Source organism: Thamnophis elegans, chromosome 8 (genome assembly GCF_009769535.1).
Source record: "Thamnophis elegans isolate rThaEle1 chromosome 8, rThaEle1.pri, whole genome shotgun sequence".
Lineage (NCBI taxonomy): Eukaryota > Metazoa > Chordata > Lepidosauria > Squamata > Colubridae > Thamnophis > Thamnophis elegans.
In genome coordinates, this window is record NC_045548.1 from 80,790,916 (window position 1) to 80,809,220 (window position 18,305).

Here is an 18,305-nt window from a genome sequence, read left to right on the forward strand (position 1 = left end):
ACCTTCAGCACTCCTCTGCCACCCCCCCCTTGCCTCTTAGCACCCCCCCCCTGCTGCCCCCCTTGTCTCTTAACGCCCCCCTAAGTCATCCCACTGCCCCCCAGGGGACGGTACTGCCCACTTTGGGAACCACTGCTGTATAGCATATGTAACTGCACACACAATCAGTCCACACATGAAGTAGTAGGTAACCAACGAGTGTGTAAGTGAAGATTGAGCTGTGAGGAAGTATAAAAACCTCAATGCACACCTATTTAGAACGTCTCCTCCTCCTTCTCCAGCTGGAATGTATTGAAACGGTCAGTTTTGAGCTTCCACTTTGCTCCTGTGCAGAAATAAAGTATTTGAATTCCACTTGAGGAGTCCTTGATGCCCTGAGCCTGTTTTCTTGCAGGTATTTCATTACCCAAACTAGGTAAAAAAACATCAGTGCTAGTAAGGGGGTGGGTGGGTGGGTGGGTGTGTGTGTGTGTGTGTGTGTGTGTGTGTGTGTGTGTGTGTTTGCTGTCAGTTTATAGCGCAGTGGCTTCCCTGTCAGGGTTCTTTGGCCTGTTTGCTGTTGGCTCCTTTGGCAGTTTCTGGATTTGGGTATCGTTTGGACTCGGCCTGGTCTAGGATGATCACATTTTCCCAATTGAAATTGTGGTTAAATGTGTCTATGTGTTTTGAAATTAAGAGAATTCTGGTTCAATCCCACTTGCACCAGGTGGACGAACCTAACAGGCGCCGTGTGGCCATCGGAACCAAAAGTACTCCAGGAAAACCATTTTATTAAAGGGGGCGAGGGAGACAAATCTTTGCACAGGAGGAGGCAAAAAGAAACGGTGCGTGCATTTGGCGCCACAGATGAAACGGAAGAAAACTCCGGTTAGACGCGGGGAAGGGCCGTCGAGAGGGGTCGCGTCTCTTCCAGGACTCAGAATTCAGCCCGAAGATCCGCTTCCTTGCTGCCCACCGGAGGAAAACCAGAGTTCGGGCTCCAAGGAACGCGCGGAAGGCACCGATCCGTCGCCTCGACTGAAAAAGCTGAACGGACCGCCGGAGGGTGTCCCGCCGAGAGGCCGAGCGCCCTTCAGCTCCGCCCCGGCACCTCCAGGCCGGCGGGAGAGCCCCGAGCGGAACCCGGCACAGGGAGGATCCCGGGGCCACACGGGCGAGGGGACCGGAGAGGCGGAAGGGGAGGGGCCTCGGGGACGCCAGAGGGCGGGCGCTTCCGCTGGGCGGGGACAGGGCCGCGCGTGCGGGGGCCGGCCGTTGCCAGGGCAACCGCGTCTAGCAGCGGCGGCGGCGGCGGCCGGGCCGGAGGATGAGCGGGGCGCCGGCCGAGGTGGAGGAGCCGGTGGCGCGGCGCTACGAGATCAAGCGGCGGCTGGGCAAAGGGGTGCGCTCGCGGGAAGGGGAGGGGGCTCCCCTCGTCTCCCCCCGCCCGCCGCCCCCTCGCTGACCCCCGCCCGCCCCCCCCCTTCCCCCCCACAGGCCTACGGGATCGTCTGGAAGGCGACAGAGCGCCGGACTGGGGCCAGCGTGGCGGTCAAGAAGATCTTCGACGCCTTCCGCAACCGAACCGACGCCCAGGTGAAGCCCGCGGGCGGCGACGGGGGGGGGCAGATTCCCGGGGCGGGGGTGGCTGCTGGGGGGGCTGGGGAGGCCCTCCCTCGCTGCCTGCCCGGCCCGCGCGAGCCTTCCTGCCGCTCTTCCCTTGCAGAGGACCTTCCGGGAGATCCTGTTCCTCCAGGTGAGCCTCCGCGCCGGGCCCCGCTCGGATCGCCCCGCCGAGACGGCTGCTGAGGGGATGCCGGGGCTCAGCGGAGCCGGCCAGCTCCGTCCCGAAAGGCGTCGCGGGGCTCCGAGTGGGCGAGGGTGGGAAGGCGCCTCCCGCGAAGGAAGCAGCCTGGAGGGCGGACCCCCCCCCCCACCCCCGCGGGTGCCGGTTCAGGGCTGGCCTTGCTTGCTTGCTCAGCAAGGTGCCCCGGCCGACCCCCCCCCACATCCCCCTTCGTCCCCTCCCTTGTCTTGGGAAGCTTTTCCCCCCCTGAAAGGTTTGAATCGATCCTTCTGAAACAGTTGAAGGAGGCGCTTGAGAGCAGGTCCCTGGGCAGTTCCTGGGCAACCTTTGCAAATGGGGGCCTTGGCCAGTATTTTTGGATTTGTGTATGGGTTTCAATAGCTTTGTAAGAAATAATAGATTTTATATGAACGGTCGACTCTCAGAGGACAGTGTATATGAAAACGACTTTGCAGTCTGCAAGTTTCCCTTAGAAGGGCTTGCTTGGTTTGTTACGGCTGAAGGGTTTGGCAAAAGAGGCAGACTTCCTGTTTGCCCCATCTAACAGTAATGACAATTATTAATTAAACTGGTATGCTGCCTGACTGAATGAAATTGGGCAGCTTGCAACAATCAAATGAAATTTCAATAAAATCAATAAAAGACAATAAAGGGTGAACACGGTGAAGTGGAGAGGGGTCCCTTGCTGAAGGCCTGGGAGAAGAATATACCTGGCCAAGCAGAAGTGTTCCTTGGGCATGTTGAGGCATAATTGTTTATGCCACCACATTTTGGAGCACTTGAAGTTTCTGGCTGATCTTCAGGGGCAGCCCCATGTAAAGTGTGCTGCGGTGTTCAAGCTGCAAGGTGACTAGGGCATGAATGAGTCTCTGAACGCCAAGGCCCCCCCCAATCTAAAGCCCAATCGGTGCATGAAACGACTTACGTGAAGGCCTTCCTGGTAATACCCGCTCTTCAAGCAGGAGCTGCAAATCCAGGAAGACACACACACACACACACACACACAAACACACACACTTGGATTGTATACCAACATGCCTGGGCCAGCCTGAAGTCAAAAGATAAAATTAAAAGTATAACTCTACATTGGCAGGTGACCCAACCCAGTTTTAGATAGATGTTGAAAAGGAGGAGAGTAGAATCCTGTGGTGCCCTACACAGGGGGTGTCTAGTGAGTGATCTCCCCCCAGCCAACTTGAGCCTGCCCTAGAAAAAGAAGAAAAACTCCTGTGTAATTGTGGCCCCGATCCCCAGCTTGGAAGGACGGGAGCATAGGTCAGGGCTCTGTTGGTCTTATGTCTTGCAGGAATTTGGAGGGCATCCGAACATCATTCAGCTCCTGAATGTCATCCGGGCTCAAAATGACAAGGACATTTATCTGGTTTTCGAATCCATGGGTGAGCTCTTCCCAGCTTCCCATGAGAGAGGGAGGAAGGCAGGCAGCCAGCACTACAGAAGTCTGTCCAGCTGGGTTCGAATTCTAGAAGTTTGCTTGTTTTTAAATATTTATTGCATTTTCATTTATAGTTATTTACATTGTTGTAAACACTTTGGGAGTGTTGTTTCCTGAAAGTAGGGATATAAAATAATTGTAATAAATGAATAAAATTCTAGGAACTAAGGGAGTCAGTTGCCAGGAATTAACACTGCCTCAAAGGTAGCTAAATAAATAAATAAATAAATAAATAAATAAATAAAAGCAAATTTGTAAATGCTATTTCAAATGAAAGCTTGAATGGAAGATAAACTTGTGAGGTGACTTGCAAGACAAGGGTCTTGGGGTGATTTAAATTGTTCGGCAATTTGCAGAGTTATTTCAAGGTAATAAAAATGTGTTAATAATGGAAGTATATAGAAGAATCCTTTAGCAGGTTAGGATTTATAATGGGAACTTATGCTCTGCCAATAGGAAACCTGAAAATTAAAGCCAAATCTCTCATTCCACAATGTTTGTGATGTATTCTGCTCAGTGCTAGTGAAGTGTTTTGGCCTTCAGCACCCTTGGAACAACGGCTAGGTATTGCAAGCATGATGCAACACATTCATTGCTGCTTTTATGTCCCCTGTTTCAGAAACAGACTTGCATGCAGTGATCAAGAAGGGAAATTTACTGAAAGATATTCATAAGTGCTACATCCTGTACCAGCTCTTGAAAGCCACCAAATTTATCCACTCGGGAAATGTTATTCACAGGGACCAGAAGGTATTAATTTTATTTATTTATCAAATTTAAGCCCTCCTTCCAACTTCTTGTTGACTCTAGGCATTTAGAAATAAAAAGACAAAGGACTTTTTAGAAAAAGACACAGGTGACCAGAAGAACAGAACATTAGCCACAATCAGCCACTCTACATCCAGGCACTTGGCTAGGATTTGGGCCACATCCCTTGGCCAGCCGTACACAACTGGGGTAACATCCCGATAGTCTCACTTCTCATCCAGCCCTTTCCAAAGGCTTCACCCAAAGGCTCCACGCGCATGTTAAGGAGGCAGTAGCAAAGCCTGAGCAAAGGCACCATCGCTCCACACCTGTCGGCAGCGACTGAAGGTAGCCAGGGAGAAATGAGAGGAAATGGCATAAAGCTCCTGGCCTCAAACCCCAAAGCTGGTTCAGAAGGAATCAAATGCCCCTGAGAGATCAAGGAGGCATCAGGAGGGATATCAGATCGTGAACATAATTTTATTGGAAGTTTATTGATGATAGAATAGAATATAATTTTTATTGAACACACAAGGAATTTGTCTTTGGTGCAGATGCTCTCGGTGTACACAAAAAGACAAGATACATTCATCAATAATCATAAGATACAACACTTAATGATAATCATAGGGTACAATAAGCAATCAGGAAACAGTAAATGTCAATCATAAGGATACAAGCAACAAAGAGACACTCCTGCAGTCATAGGTGGGAGGAGGAGATGGGTGATAGGAACAATGAGAAGACTAATAGTAATAGTAATGCAGCCTTAGTGAATAGTTTAACAGTGGTGAGTGGTTACAGTGGCTTTTATACTGAATCCTGGCTTGAAACCTGATTGAGCCCAGATAATCTGTTTCCTCCAGAATCTTCTGGAGCTGAAGCCCAGGCCTCTCAACCACATTCCCTGAAATGGGACTTTTGGGGGTGAGGAGGTGTCACAACCTCCTTTAATTTATTCCTATTTATGTAGAATAGAAAATAAGTTGAGTGGGGCCTGAGTTATCTTTGTCCAACCTTCTCCCAAGCACTTAATTTACTTACTATATTTCTATACTTCCTTTCCCGGGTTGTATAGTTTATAGCTTAACTATGAGGTCAGTTAAATTGAGAGAAAGTAATTAGCCAATTCGTGTCATGGTGAAGGCATCAGGCTAGAAACTGGGAGTCTGTGAGTTCTAGTCCTGCCTTTGGCATGAAAGCCATCTGACCTTGGGCTGGGCCCGTCCACTCTCAGCCCTAGGAAGGAGGCAATGGTAAACAACTTCTGAAAAATCTTGCCAAGAAAATTAACAGGGATTTGTTCAGGTGGTCTCGAGCATCAGATACAATTGAACGGAATGGGGGGGGGGGAATCAGTCCTAGGTCTTGGGGTCAGTTTCATGGCCTGTTTCTTGGCTAAATCCTAGCCTGATACAAGAAGGACAAGGAAACCTTTGGCCCCTGGGTAATGGGCTCCAGGGGAGTATGGGGGGGGGGGGGGTAATGTACCCCAGCAATGGAGAAGAACATACCTTGTATTAGGTGGACTGCAGATAATCTCCCCTCTAACATAAGCACCCTTATCTTGCATGCACAGTATCCAGAAAATTCACTTGTCACTTGGCAGTTAAGGTTTAAAGCAGGCTTTATAAAAGAAGATTATACTGGAAAACGAATTATTATTTTAAGGGAAAGGGGTTAGGCTTTCCCTCCCCTCCGAGGTACCACCCTACCCTCAAAAACACGTTCTCCATCCTGCATTGAGGTCCTAAAATGCATTTCTTTTATTAACTGGAAAGTTTTTTGAGAAGAAACTCTTATCTTTGATCACCGCTATTCCAAAATATTCCTATTTTACCTCCTCTGAGTAGAACTGGGCATAGTGGGATGCCAGTGGGTCAGGTGATTTGATGGTTGCATGAGTCCTTCCTTTCTTCATCTTTCACTTCCAGCCTTCCAACATCTTGCTGGACAGGGACTGCTTTGTGAAGTTGTGTGATTTTGGACTGGCTCGTTCCCTGGGCCAAATTGAAAGAGATGAAGGCAACCCTGCACTTACTGAGTATGTTGCTACTCGCTGGTACCGAGCCCCTGAGATCCTGCTTGCATCAAAATGGTAAGGAATGGAATCCACGTGAATTGTAGAAGAAGGGAGAGTGGTTTTCTCCTGCTTTACTTTCCCTTCCCAGAGATGTTCCAAGCTTTTTTGAGGGACTAAGTGGGATTAAACAAGTTAGAGCTGCAGAGTGAAGCTGTGGATGCGTAGGTTTTCATAGCTAGATGCTTGCTAGATTATGACAGAAGGGAACTGTTCCCTGTATTCTGAGTTTGTGGCTTCCTGGATTGATCGTTTGAAATTTGTACAAACCTTGAGCCAATTTGAGGGTACAGTTTACAAATTAGAGCAGCGAACCAAATAGCAGTTCTCCCCATTTTGAACCAGGAACAACCTTGGTTCAAAATATCCAGTTAAGAGAGGAGCTCGCGGATCCACATATTGCATCTGAAAAAGCTTCAAAGAAATGGGCCTATTCTCCAGTGCTGTGAATGTGTTTCTTCCAAAGCTCCTGCCTCTTCTGGGCTTGTAACTGCTAGAGGTTCCTTTATTTTTTGAGTGTTTCCATAATTAAAGGATAATTCAGGAGCCAATAAATTCAAATAAGAATTGGCTAAAACCCAATTGGCCACCTCTTAATGGTTGCGCTGACTTAAAAAAAAAACCTTCTTGAGTTGCAAAGATACAAGCTGTAAAGCGACACCAATATCTTGGGTTGTTTTTAAAGAGTGAGGCCTTGTGGGAGTCAGAGGCTCTGAGTGCTCAGGGAGACAACTGAAGCCATTGGTTTCCCTCCCCCACCCCCACCCCTGTTATTGCTGGTTCATTTCCAAGGAAACCCCCTTGCCTGGATCAATGTTTCCTTTTCTGTGACCTAGGCAGTGCGTGCACTTTCTTTCTTTTTTTCCTTTGGCAGGGCAGCCGGTAGTTTACTCCCCTCCCCCTCTTTTGGCATTGCAATAACTGACAGCTCTTAAATATGGTTCAGTGTCAGTTACAGTGTTCAGCAGTAACACAAAGCTGGCCCCTCTTCCCATGTTCGGGGCCAGGGGCCTGCGGCCTCTTGCATGTTGGGGGGGGGGATTTGATCCCAGCTGCCTTTTTTCTTCCTTCCCTGCAGTTACACCAAGGGGGTGGACATGTGGAGCATCGGCTGTATCTTGGGGGAGATGCTCTTGGGGAAACCTCTGTTCCCAGGAACATCCACCGTCAACCAAATAGAGCAGATCCTGCGTGTTATTCCTCCCCCCAGCGCAGAAGGTAAAAGCTACATGCTTCAGTGATGTTTACTCATCTGTGTCTGGAAGAGCCACCAACAATTCTGTAAAACATTCCACCCTGCAGGAGGTATCAGAGTTTACCTCTCAGACCCCGAGTCCTGCTGGAAAAGCTGAGAAGGCGCTCCTCGGTGGTCCCTGAGACCCCGAGGGAATCTTCTTCGAAAAGAAGGACAGAAACCTCTGGGAATCCCATGGAGACCCTCTGCTCAATTGGCCATCGGGAGTGTTCAAAGAAGACTGCTCTGAGATGCTGTGTCTTCTGGGGTGTGGACGGATGGGTGGCCTGCTGGATGGCTGCTGAGGGAGGGAGTGTCTGCTCCTGGCTAGTAAGTGGACAAGTGGGAAGGGAAGGCAGCCAGGCTCCAAGGATGGGAAAGCCAGCTACCATCCATCCAGGAGAAGGACGTGTAGAGGCAGGAGAGTGCAGTGTGCCTGGCCTAATTCCTGCCGGAGGCCCCTCCTTCATCTATCCCGGGGACCTGCCCGAAAGAGCAGGGAGGAAAAGAGCGCCTGGCATTTTGTTTTGTCGGAAGTTGGGGCCCAAGCTAGGCTCTTCGCTCAGGGGCCCCGATTTGTTGCTTTGCTTTGCAGATGTGGAGGCCTTCCATTCTGACTACCAAACCTCAGTTATCAACCGCGTGAGCTGCCAGTGAGTGTTTTCTTTTGCTGAGGGGATCACACAGGAGGCAGCCTCTTTCAGGCCAGCAAGTGCCCTGGGTAAGGCTGGCTGGGAGCACTCTGTGGAGCGGAACTGCAGCGTGCTTTCTGTTCGGCTCCAGGCCCCAGCTGTCTCTGGAGGAGCTCTTGCCTGCCTCCACCCCTGCCCAGGCCCTGGACCTTCTGAAACGGCTGTTGGTGTTTAACCCTGAGAAGCGGCTAACAGCAGAGGAGGCGCTGCAGCACCCCTACGTGCAAAGGTGAGAACTCCATGGAGCTTCGATACGGCCAACTGGCCTCTCAGATGGCCAAAGTCGTTTCTGTGCCCATTTCAGCCTCCTTCGGTCAGCCTTGTGCTCAGCTGGCCTTCTCTCGGTAGGTTCCACTGTGCTGCCAAAGAGCCTGCTCTCGACTACAGTGTGACCCTCCCTCTGGCTGATGACGTGCAGCTCTCGGTGGCCGAGTATCGCAATCGGGTTTATGAGGTAACCCCCTGCCCCTACGGGCCCTGAGGGGGCCTTTCATCCTACTCTTGGGAGATCTCAATAGCCCCAAGAGAGCTGAAGACGCCTGTCCGGAAGTTGTAGGAACTTTGGGAGGGAGAGAGACCATGCCACACTAGGGTTTGTCTTGATGCGGGCAAGGGTTACTGAACAAAGTCAGGCTACTCTTCTAGATTTTAAGAACTGATTTCAACAAACTAAGAGAAAGAATAGAAAGGATTCCATAGATGGAAATCCTGAAGGGAAAACAGTTTGGGATGCTTGGGAAACCGAAAACAAAGTAACGAAGGCCCAAACAAAATACCACAGAGGAAGAAAAACGTGAGCAGCTCGGTTGTACAAGGAGCCCTCTCGTCAGCTGAAGGATAAAAAGGGGAAACATAATAGTGGCAGGCCAAAGAGCCAAAAGAAATGAGGGAAAGAGGGGCTTGTAACTAGAGCAGAAAACTAGTTTGAGTTTGCAAAAAGGTTTCTGATAAACCTGTTTCTGTTGTGGCCCAGCAGGAGCCGTTGGAGCTGCCCCCAGACTCCGACAGCGAGGGGACCCTCTGAGTCGGCTCTGGAGGATGTGGAGGACCCTGGACAGGGTTCCGACTCCGAGCAGGATGCAGAGAGGCTGGTTGGCCACCAGGAGGCACCTGAGCCTTGGACCAATGGGGAGGAGACAAGGGGAGGGTGAGCCGGACGCCAGTAGTGAGTTGTTCCTGGATGCACGCCATCGAAGAGCTACTAGGCATCAGGAACAATTACAGGAGGTGATTGCACTCAGCTGGTGGTCATTAGGCTCCTCTCCAGACTATAAAAAGGCTACTTGTGCACACGCCCTCTTTGCAGAAGTCAACACAGAATCGAATGTCGGAGAACATTGTATGAGCTTGGCAGGCTGGATTGCTGCCAAGCCTTACCTGTGTTTATTGCTGCCCAAGCTTCTCTGTGCTGTGTTGCTGCCAAGGACCTGCTTGTCTGTTAATTAAATGCTGTAATTTATCTCTGGCTCGGAGTGGGCTTTGGTGTGGGACGAGGGGGGTCAGAACAGGTTTCTATATAAGGACCAAGAGGAAAGTCAAGCCCACTAGCTGGAAAAAAGGGCAAGAAGGTGACAGGAGAAGATGAAAAGTGTTCAATTCCTTTTTTACATCTGTGCATTTATGCAAAAGGAAAAAAATAGCCCAACCTGTCAAAAGCAGCACATTGGGAGACAAAAGGAGAATGCAGGTCAAAATAGGAATTGCCTCACTGAGTTTTAGGTTTCCTGGCCAGAGGCTGGTTTATACCCCAGGGTGCGGAGGGAATTGGCAGGTGTGGTCTCAGAATCCATGAATGAAACCTTTGAGAGCTCCTGGAGCAGAACTGCCAAAGCACCGGAAGAGAACTGGCGTGGTTCCAGTCTACAAAAGGGGGGTGGGGGGGGGAATGGATCCAGGAAATTATACTTGACATCCACTTGACATCAATACCTGGGAAGAATCCTGGGAAAGATAACCAAGTGGAGGATTTGTGAGCATCTAGAAATGAACAAGGTGATTACTAGAAACCAGCATGTGCTTGTTAAGAACAGGTCAGGCCAAACAAATGTAATTGCCTCCTTTATAAAGTGACTAAATGAATGGAAATTCTGTGGATGCAGTAGGGCATTTGATAAACTATACCCTACATCATCCGGGTGCCCTGGTGTTCCACCACTTAAATATGAACCAGCAATGTGGTGCAGCTGGCAAAAAGACCAACCAAGCCTTGGGCAGCATCAACCGAGGGATAACAGCAGCAGCCAAAAAAGCATTGGCTCTTTGGCTGCTGCCGCACAATACTGGCTCACACCCATTTTCTACTAGGATCCCAAGATCCCTCTCAGAGTTACTCCTATTGGGCCAGGTGCCGCCTGCGACAGTATATCTCTGCATTTGGGTTTGTGGGTTTTTTTTTTGCTTAGAACCTTTTCTCACCACTGCATTTCATTTTGTTAGATAGCGCTTCTAGTGTTCTAGTCTGTCACGTTCCTTCTGTAGCTTAAGCCTTAAGTCTTCTGGGCTGTTGGCTACTCCTGTCACCTCCCTCCCTCCCATTCCCATCTCACCCCTCCCTCCGCCCGTCCCTCCCCCCTTACTCTCTCTCTCTCTCTTTCCTTTCCAGTTGATCTTGGAATGGAAGGCCAGTAGCCAAGCTGAGAAGCAGCCCCTCCAGGGAGATGCTCTTCCATCTGGTTCCACAGATGCCGCCGGTTCCCCTCTCAGGGCCCACTGTCCGATGAAGGGTGGGACCCAGCTTCTTCCATCCCATGGGTCCCCACCACCTTTTGTGGCAGCTTCCCAGCGGAGAGCAAATGAGCCAAGAAATCCTTGCCCAAAGCCAAAGTTCAGCTCCACCGTCTGCAGTCCCACTGTTAATGCAGCTGCCCAAAGTAAGTGCCTTCTCCTTGCCAATGTTTTTCCATGGATAGGCTAGTTACGTTCCATGATGTCCCGAAGGTGCTTTCTCAAAAGGCAACGGGACTTTTTTCCCCTTGAAGATGTTTCACTTCTCATCCAAGAAACTTCTTCGGTTCTGACTAAATGGTGGAGAATGGAAGAATTTATATCCTCCCTTGCAGTCATCTGGCTGTTCTGAGAGTCATTGAGGCCACTCTGAGAGTCACCTGAATAGGGCAAGTGGGTACGGGACCTTTTCAGGACTGCTGGAAGGACCGTGTTGTAAACGGGGGAGAGGTTGTACCCCCCCTCCCTCTGTGTTGATAGAGGGCTGTTCAATTTTAATGTAGATGGCCTCTTTGACCCTCCTTTCAAACTAGTGGTCCTCTCTGTCCTGAACGTGGAACTTTGCTGTCTTCAAAAAAGTGACCTCTGACTTTAAGATGCAGAGGGACTGCTGAATCTTGTCCCGATGGCTTTGTAACCACAGTGGAGGTGCAGGTGAACTCATGGTGCAGCCATCTTTCTGCCTGTAGAAACCTTCACTGTATTTAAAATAGATAGTGGTCGGGCAGAGGTCCAGCATGGCACACATGTGCTCTGGGCTGAGGTTGGTTCTGTGAGGGGCCCGCAGATAATGTCTCAGCCATCCTTGATTTAAGAATTTCAATTCAGGTAGTCCTCGCTTAACAATTCCAATTGTTAAATCAAGGAGGTACACCAGCCTTTATGGGCCACTCCGAGCAATTTCCTTCAAGAAATGTGCAAAGGCTACTGGGCAGTTCCACGTTGCCGACCACTTTGTAAGTGTTCCAGGAACTGCCCCCGTGATCGCTGGGGACCTTGGAGCCTCAGGAGGTCTATTCCTGCCTGTGATTTGCCCACCTCTTTCTTTTTCATTCCAAAGATTTCCTGCCTGCTGGCAACGTGGCAATGGGTCAGCCTCCCTCCCACCTTCGGCAGTACCGGAGAGCAGCGGGCACCTCCGCTCTTTGGGACGTGAGTCGCTCTGCCTTTTGCTTTCGCTGATCTAGGCCTTCTAGGATTGCAGGCCTCCACCAGGACCACAGGAGTTCCCAGGCCTTGCAGCGGTCCTTTCCAGTTGCCATGCCGTCTCCCTGGGGATTGCTTCACCCAAGGAGATCCCCCTGGCTCCCTCTGCCAGGTTTTCCTCCTGTTGATCAAGCGTTCTCAGTTCGTAGGAAATGTTCGGAGGGGCTTCCAAGAAGGGGGCCCAGTGCTTCCTACATGTTGCAGCCTGGATGGGCCTCCCCTGCATAGCCACTCAAACATCTGTGTAGCCCTCTGTCCTCCCTTCCCCTTGCACATTGTCCCCTGGGAAGCAGAAAGGAGGAGCTCTACCTCACAAAACGACTACTCAGGCGATGTCCAAGGGGCCATGCAAATAAAATCCATTGCACCCCAACCTCACGGGGTCTTCTTGAAGGAGTCCCCCAGCTCTTAGCCCACCTGAGTGCGAAAGAAGCCCTGCGTGCTGACGATCAGCCTTCAGGTGTTCCTGCCTTTGGACGGGCTGCCTAGCAAAGCAAAGGATGCTCTTTGTCTGCCCCTCCGTCTGGTGGGGCTGCCTTGGGTTTCCTTTAACCTGGGTGCTGCGGGGGGAGTTGTGTGAGGCCAGGCCAGTGGGAGTCATGCACCGATGCCGGGAGTGGGTGAATCTAGGAGTCCCGCTCGAGCTCCATCTCTCTGTCATCTGCCTCAGCAGGTGCCGAAGGGGCCGGGGGCGACAAGCCAGACCGCATCCCCCTTCAAGCCTCTTTCCTTGCTCAGCCAGGCTCAGGAAGCAGCCCTCAACCAGCATCTGACGAGGAAGGGGGCCGTTCCCAGCAGGGTTGCCATGGGGCTGGTGAGTGAAACTGTCCTGACCCTCAGTCTTGGGCTTGGCTGCCTTCCAGCTGGAGGCCTCCTCTGAGACGGCCCAGGGTCACTTTTCCTGGTCAGAGAAAGCCACGGGTGGCCTTGGGAGGGGCAGTGGTTGTGTGGGATCAGTGGGGGAAGAGTGCTACGCTCCCCCTTGAGCCTCTTCCAATTGTCCATCTTTTAGGAGCCTCCCCCAATTCGGCCCTTTGATTTAGCCCCAACTCCCCCCCTCTTTGCTCTTGGCAAATTCACAGATCCACCCGGAATCCCGTGGCAGGGAAGCTCATTTCTTTCTGAAGCCATGCAAGAAAATGTTCCAGGTTACAGCAAACGTCGGGATAGCTGGCGACCCCAAGGCCCACCTGGGCAGCTACTCCCAGTCCTATGGGACCATCTGCAAGTCTGCCCTCCAGAATCTGCCTGTCTCTGGTGCTTCTCGCCCAGTGCTTGCCCCCAGTCCCCAGCAGCTCTGAGCGTGGCCTCTGGTCACCTGCAGCAGGGCAGGCAGGCAGGCAGGCAGGCAGGCCTCCTCCTCCTCCTCCTCCTCCTCCTGCCTCCCTCCAGTCAGCCGCGTCTGTCTTTGATCCGATATGACCCCAAAGCCCTGGGATCCACCAAGGGAGAAGGAAGTGAGCCGCTGCCTGGTTGCAGCCGTGGCAGGTTTTTTAAAAGACCCGGGCTGTCCAACCTGTCTGTTGATCTCACGATCAAATAAAGCCTCCCCCTCCCCCAAAAAAGCTTCTGAAATAAAAGCCTTTTCTACACGGGTTAAAATTGCCTGTTTTTTATTCAGGGTAGGCTGGGCTTTGAACCACGGGCACTGGGTCGTCTGCTCTCTGCTTCCAAGGACCTTTTCTGAAGAGCTCTGCTGTGTTTTCCCGGCTTCCGTTCCTATCTGATCCCGCAGGGGCCCCTCCGGAAGGCCCATCGGAGGCTGGGAGAGAGATCCCAGAGCATGTGGGAGGGGGGATAATTTAGCCAGGGATGCCTTTGTGTGTCCCCTTCCTCAATAATGCCTCTACTGCCCCCCCCCCCAGCACCTGCATGGGAATCAACACCAGGCTTGATGGGAAGGAGGGATGCTGACCATCTCAGGTTGCGGCCCTCTGCCAGTAGGACACCTTTCCAGAATGGGACCCAACTTAATCCATGGGCAGAAGTTTGGAAAATGGGTTGCAGAGATGTGGTACATCTCCCAATTTATGCCTGTGGGGCTGCTGCTCCCCCCTTTCCTGGACCTGCAACCAGCCCTTGGTCCCCAGGGTCTGGGGACTTTTCATAAAAAGGCTGGGAAAGGGTTTGGAAGCCGAGCCAGGGATGCCTGTTCCCCTACCTTGATCTAGAGACCCCTACAGTGGGAAGGGGCCATGTAGGCCCAAGACCAGTGCCGTCTTCTGCCTGGGAACGGGTGGAGGCCATTTAAGCCCATGCAGCACAGGAGAGGCTGTCCTTTCTCTGGGCCATTGGCTTCAGTCCTCACTTGCTACAGTCATCTTTCCTAATGGCCGTCTGGCTGTGGGTAAGTGGCCTTGGGGACTCTTTTCGGGCCCAAAGGCCACTGAGAGGTTCTTTTATGGCAGGATAGAGCACTGTCTTCTCTCCAGCAGTGCCTGGCCTTGGCTCTCCTGTCACCTGTGCAGTCAGCTGAGAGGCCACAGTGCACTCCATCAGGGGGATGGGATTGGGGGGGCGGGTACTGTGGTGCTGGCAAGGGGGAGAAAGGATTCCAGATGGTCCTGGCCCAGGAGAGCTGGAAATCAGGTGTCCAAGGGGGAGGACAAGGGGACAAACATACCCTACCTTCCTACAGACTGGGCGTGTTTAGCCTAAAGAAGCGAAGACTGGAGACGCTCTTCCAACACTTGGACGTTGGGGAAGTTGCTCCTGAGGGCGGGAGGAGGCTTACAGAGGGAGATCCAAACTCAGAATGAGGAATTTCTGGCCCAGCTTCCTGAAGATCGGAATGGGGCAACTCGCAGGCATCTCACCCCTGCCGACTTGCCATGGAACAATTCAATTCAGGTTAACTGAAGAGAGGGACAAGTGAATGGTGCAATCCATGCTCTGGCTCACCCCAACCTTGAGGACTTCTAACTTGAGAAGCGATAGCAATAGACTTATATACCGCTCCACAGTTCTTTGCAGCACTGTTTAAGTGATGAGTCAACCTTGAGCTGGTCAAGATCAGGCCCCTGGCCATGGGGGTCAGCCTGCAGGAGGGCATTCTTGCCACCAGGGCTCCTAGTGGTGAGAATGTTCAAAGCTAAAGCGAGATGAGGCAGGCTGCAATTCATTGTCCCGCTCTTGACTTATCCGGCTTTGAATTGTGCCACGGTGAGTTGTCCTAAACCCGCTGGAGATGATGGAGGTGCTTCATCGTCCGTGTCTCAGGGCTCTTGGAAACTTGGTGGTCCATTTCTATAATATGCGCAAATGCAGGAAAGACGCAATTTACTTCGGAGAAGCTGGACCTGTCAGTGGGTCTGGCATCTAATCCGAATCTTAAAACTTGCACAATGGGTCGGTGCCATCACATATTTATCTGTGGCATTTGCTAAATCTCTCCAAAGTGTAGCCCCAAATGATGGACGTTTTAAAGATAACATTTATTTTAACATTGGTTTCCGTGGCCTCTCTCACTGGGCAATTTGTCAGGGAAACATGCAATAAAACCAAGGGCAAATACAACCCCAGAACATTTAGAATAAACATCCATAAATAACTACGTTGCCGCCACCCCTGAAGGTAAGAGTGGCCCCGCCTGTGGGTGGCAGCTCAGCCTCACTAGAATGAGCATCACAGGTGCTGCTTTCCACGAAGAGCCGCCTGGATCCTCGTCTGGGAAAGAAACGGGAGCCAAAGGCCGCCCACGGGCAGCTGTGCCCGGCTGCAGGGGCCAGGAGAGGGAGCCCACCTGCCCAGGTGGTGTGACATTCAAGCACTGAGTGTGGGAATGGGAGGCGCGGCCATCCTTTCTGGCTCACAGCTGCATGGAAGCGGCCCGGATCCCTGCACAATCAGCAGGCTGTCCCCTGGAGTGGGAAAGGAGGCAAGCTTGACCTTGGCTGGTGGATTGCAACGAAAGCTGGTGCCGGCAGGGATGACCTGGCGAGAGCAACGATGATGCTGCTGCAGCCAGGAGCGCCTGCGTGCGAGGTCTTGCCTGCACTGGTGCTCCTGGAAAAGTCGCTGCTGCTGCTCCCGCAAGTGGCTCAGAAAAGCCTTGAGCATTTGGGCTTGCTTAATGAGGCTCAGAAGCTCGGTCTGCAGACTCCAGTTGTCGGCTTTCACTTGCTTGGTGTGCTGGATTAGGCTGCGTACTGCCGCCTCTTCTGCCAGCTTGGCCAGAATTTGGAGCTTCTGCTCAGCGTTCACTTCATATTCGGCTGCCTGGTGAAGGAACCGGCTCTTGACTCTGTGCATCTGATCGGCGTGCTGTATTTTGGTGATCAGCAGCTCCTTCTCCAGCTCCCGTATCTGGGTCAGATGCCGAAGCTGCAAATCCTGCCAGGGCTGCAGCTCAGCCACTTCCCTGTTCAGGAGGAAGAGCTTGTTTTCCAGCTCAATCAGCTGGCGCCTCACCTCCTTCTCTCTCTCCGTGTACTGAGCAGCCACCTCTGCTTTCTGCTTCTGGATCTGAGAGAGGTCAAACCGGTTCTGGTCATTCAGGGAAATGATGGCATTCTGACAACGGACGGTTCTCCGGGTTAAGTAAGAGAGGTAGACCTTGCTGGCCTCCCGGACCTGCTGGGCTTCCTTGTCTAAGTACTCGTTTTCCGACTGGAAGTGCCGCAGCCGCTGAGAGTAGGTTATGATGTGTTCAGAGAGGATGTCAAGTTCCTTCTGCAAACGCTCCTCCTTCTCACTCACAAAAGGTGCAGCGCTTGAAGGGCCCACAGCCCCATCCTTGCCTTTGCCCCTCTTCCCTTTGGGCTTCTTCTTTGGGGCCATCTTGCTTAGGCCAAAGGGTTGGATTTCAGATGCTGCTGAAACAGAGAATGGCAAACGGTCACATCCCAGACCACGTCTACAGATTCACAGGCTGTTAGTAATGACGTTTTAAGGCACCCAGAGCCCCCTGGAGCGAGTGGTTCCTCTCATGGGATGAGGAGGGTTGAGTCGCATTGCGCCTGAGGGTCAGTCTGGCCTCACCAAATTATGGAGAGAAGCAAAAGCCTTCTGCTTTGCATCAAAACAGGCAAACTCACACAAGCTCCCCAACAACTTCTCTGAACCTAATTTCTATGAATTGTTCTTAAAACGCGGCATTCAGAACTGAACACAGTACTGAAGTTATTTAATTCAGAACAGAATTATTTGGAACAAGCTTTTTCCGCATGGAAAACTCCATGGTTTCTCTAGAGTCACTTTGCTTGAATGGGGTGGCATTGTAAGTCTAATAAATATATGCATTTGCACTTTACACTTCTGTTGACGAGGCCTAAAGTTGTTTTTTCATTGTGCCATAGCCATGTGTTACTGCTGGCTCATATTCAGTTCACTGTTCCAAAATGTTTTTCACAAGTGCCAAGCCAGATAACTCCCATCCTATATCCAAGCATTTGATTTCTCTTTTAGATGAAGAATTCTGCATTTATTCTGAAGCTTTCAACTTTCTCTAACCTAGCAAGATGAATTGTGACTCTTTCGCTCCTGTAATAATAATTACTTCACCTGTTTTTTTGTCCTCTGAACCAGTGGTGGGTTGCCAATTTTTTTACTACCGGTTCGGGCACACCTGCGCTTGCGTGCAACGCTTCTGCGCAGAAGCGTCCAGGCAGGTGGGTGGAGCCTCCCGCCCCCACTACTACTGGTTCGCTCGATCCGGATCGAACTGGGAGCAACCTACCTCCTCTCTGAACAACATGACAAGCAATGGCTGTAAGTTCAACAGCAACATGCTTCAGTAGCCACAGCTGAGCAAGATTTCTTTCAGGCTCACTTGTGGGATTTGCTCATAAATCAAAGGTTTAGGAAAGCCCCTTTCTGAGAAAAAAGGTTACTCAGAAACAAGGTAATCTTTTAATAATAATAATACCTCAAACGTCATCACATAAATCAATGCTGAAAGTACTGTACCTCTCCACCAGTTGGTTTGATCCCAAGATAAGTAAAGGAAATGTGATAAGGAATCAGCTCCTTTCATTTTTCCAGACATGTGCTGAATAACAAGATCATAATGTTGCACTCTCCAACTGAGATGGCAAAATGTGCCTTTAGCTGAATGAAGCATGAACATGTTTGTGATTTGTGATCTTTGAACAACACAAATGAATTAGAATGAATTTAGAATTTCCCATAATTTCAGGTTTTTCCAGAGAAGAATGTGAATGATTGGCATTCACAACAAGCAACATTGATCTACCTGAGTCTGTGGTACCCGGTCCCACAGGACTGGCATCAGTCACCAAAAAGTTGGGACATAAGTCAGGCAGGGTTCCTTAGTTAACACAGCCTTTGGTTGCTGAAATGCAGAGTCAGTTCCTGCAGACCAGAGCCAAGTGGCTCCTATTCTAATCAGCAGGCACAGCGGTTCCAAAATATCTGCATAATTA

General features: G+C 51.1%; 2 protein-coding genes across 6 annotated transcripts; one reads left to right on the forward strand and one right to left on the reverse strand.

Moving 5' to 3' along the window:
* Nucleotides 1-531: 531 nt before the first annotated feature.
* Nucleotides 532-13,518, forward strand: MAPK15 (mitogen-activated protein kinase 15). 5 transcript variants are annotated; one of them, XM_032223234.1, is made up of 14 exons: nt 1,223-1,381; nt 1,477-1,575; nt 1,706-1,735; nt 3,093-3,183; nt 3,859-3,989; nt 5,921-6,084; nt 7,145-7,284; nt 7,896-7,953; nt 8,084-8,221; nt 8,341-8,446; nt 10,595-10,862; nt 11,777-11,868; nt 12,593-12,736; nt 13,005-13,518. In XM_032223234.1, exons 1-14 carry the CDS (start codon nt 1,307-1,309, stop codon nt 13,221-13,223), a joined length of 1,755 nt encoding a protein of 584 aa, XP_032079125.1. In that variant the 5' UTR covers nt 1,223-1,306; the 3' UTR covers nt 13,224-13,518. The 5 variants fall into 5 exon arrangements, with proteins under 5 accessions (XP_032079121.1, XP_032079124.1, XP_032079122.1 ...); XM_032223230.1 differs by lacking the exon at nt 3,093-3,183 and having other exon boundaries at nt 532-1,381; XM_032223233.1 differs by lacking the exon at nt 3,093-3,183 and having other exon boundaries at nt 532-1,381; nt 12,665-12,736.
* A 2,166-nt stretch (nt 13,519-15,684) lies between these two features.
* Nucleotides 15,685-16,701, reverse strand: LOC116512092 (coiled-coil domain-containing protein 166-like). Its single transcript, XM_032222367.1, has one exon. The coding sequence runs from the start codon at nt 16,699-16,701 to the stop codon at nt 15,685-15,687; it is 1,017 nt and encodes a 338-aa protein (XP_032078258.1).
* Between the last annotated feature and the right edge of the window lie 1,604 nt (nt 16,702-18,305).

What these genes read in the sequence shown, in the direction of transcription:
- MAPK15 (XM_032223230.1), top strand. Translation starts at nt 847, where the DNA reads ATGAAACGGAAGAAAACTCCGGTTAGACGCGGGGAAGGGCCGTCGAGA. An exon ending in AGCGGCGGCTGGGCAAAGGG is followed by an intron (nt 1,382 to 1,476) that starts GTGCGCTCGCGG and finishes TCCCCCCCACAG; the next exon opens with GCCTACGGGATCGTCTGGAA. An exon ending in TTATTCACAGGGACCAGAAG is followed by an intron (nt 3,990 to 5,920) that starts GTATTAATTTTA and finishes TTTCACTTCCAG; the next exon opens with CCTTCCAACATCTTGCTGGA.
- LOC116512092 (XM_032222367.1), bottom strand. Translation starts at nt 16,701, where the DNA reads ATGGCCCCAAAGAAGAAGCCCAAAGGGAAGAGGGGCAAAGGCAAGGAT.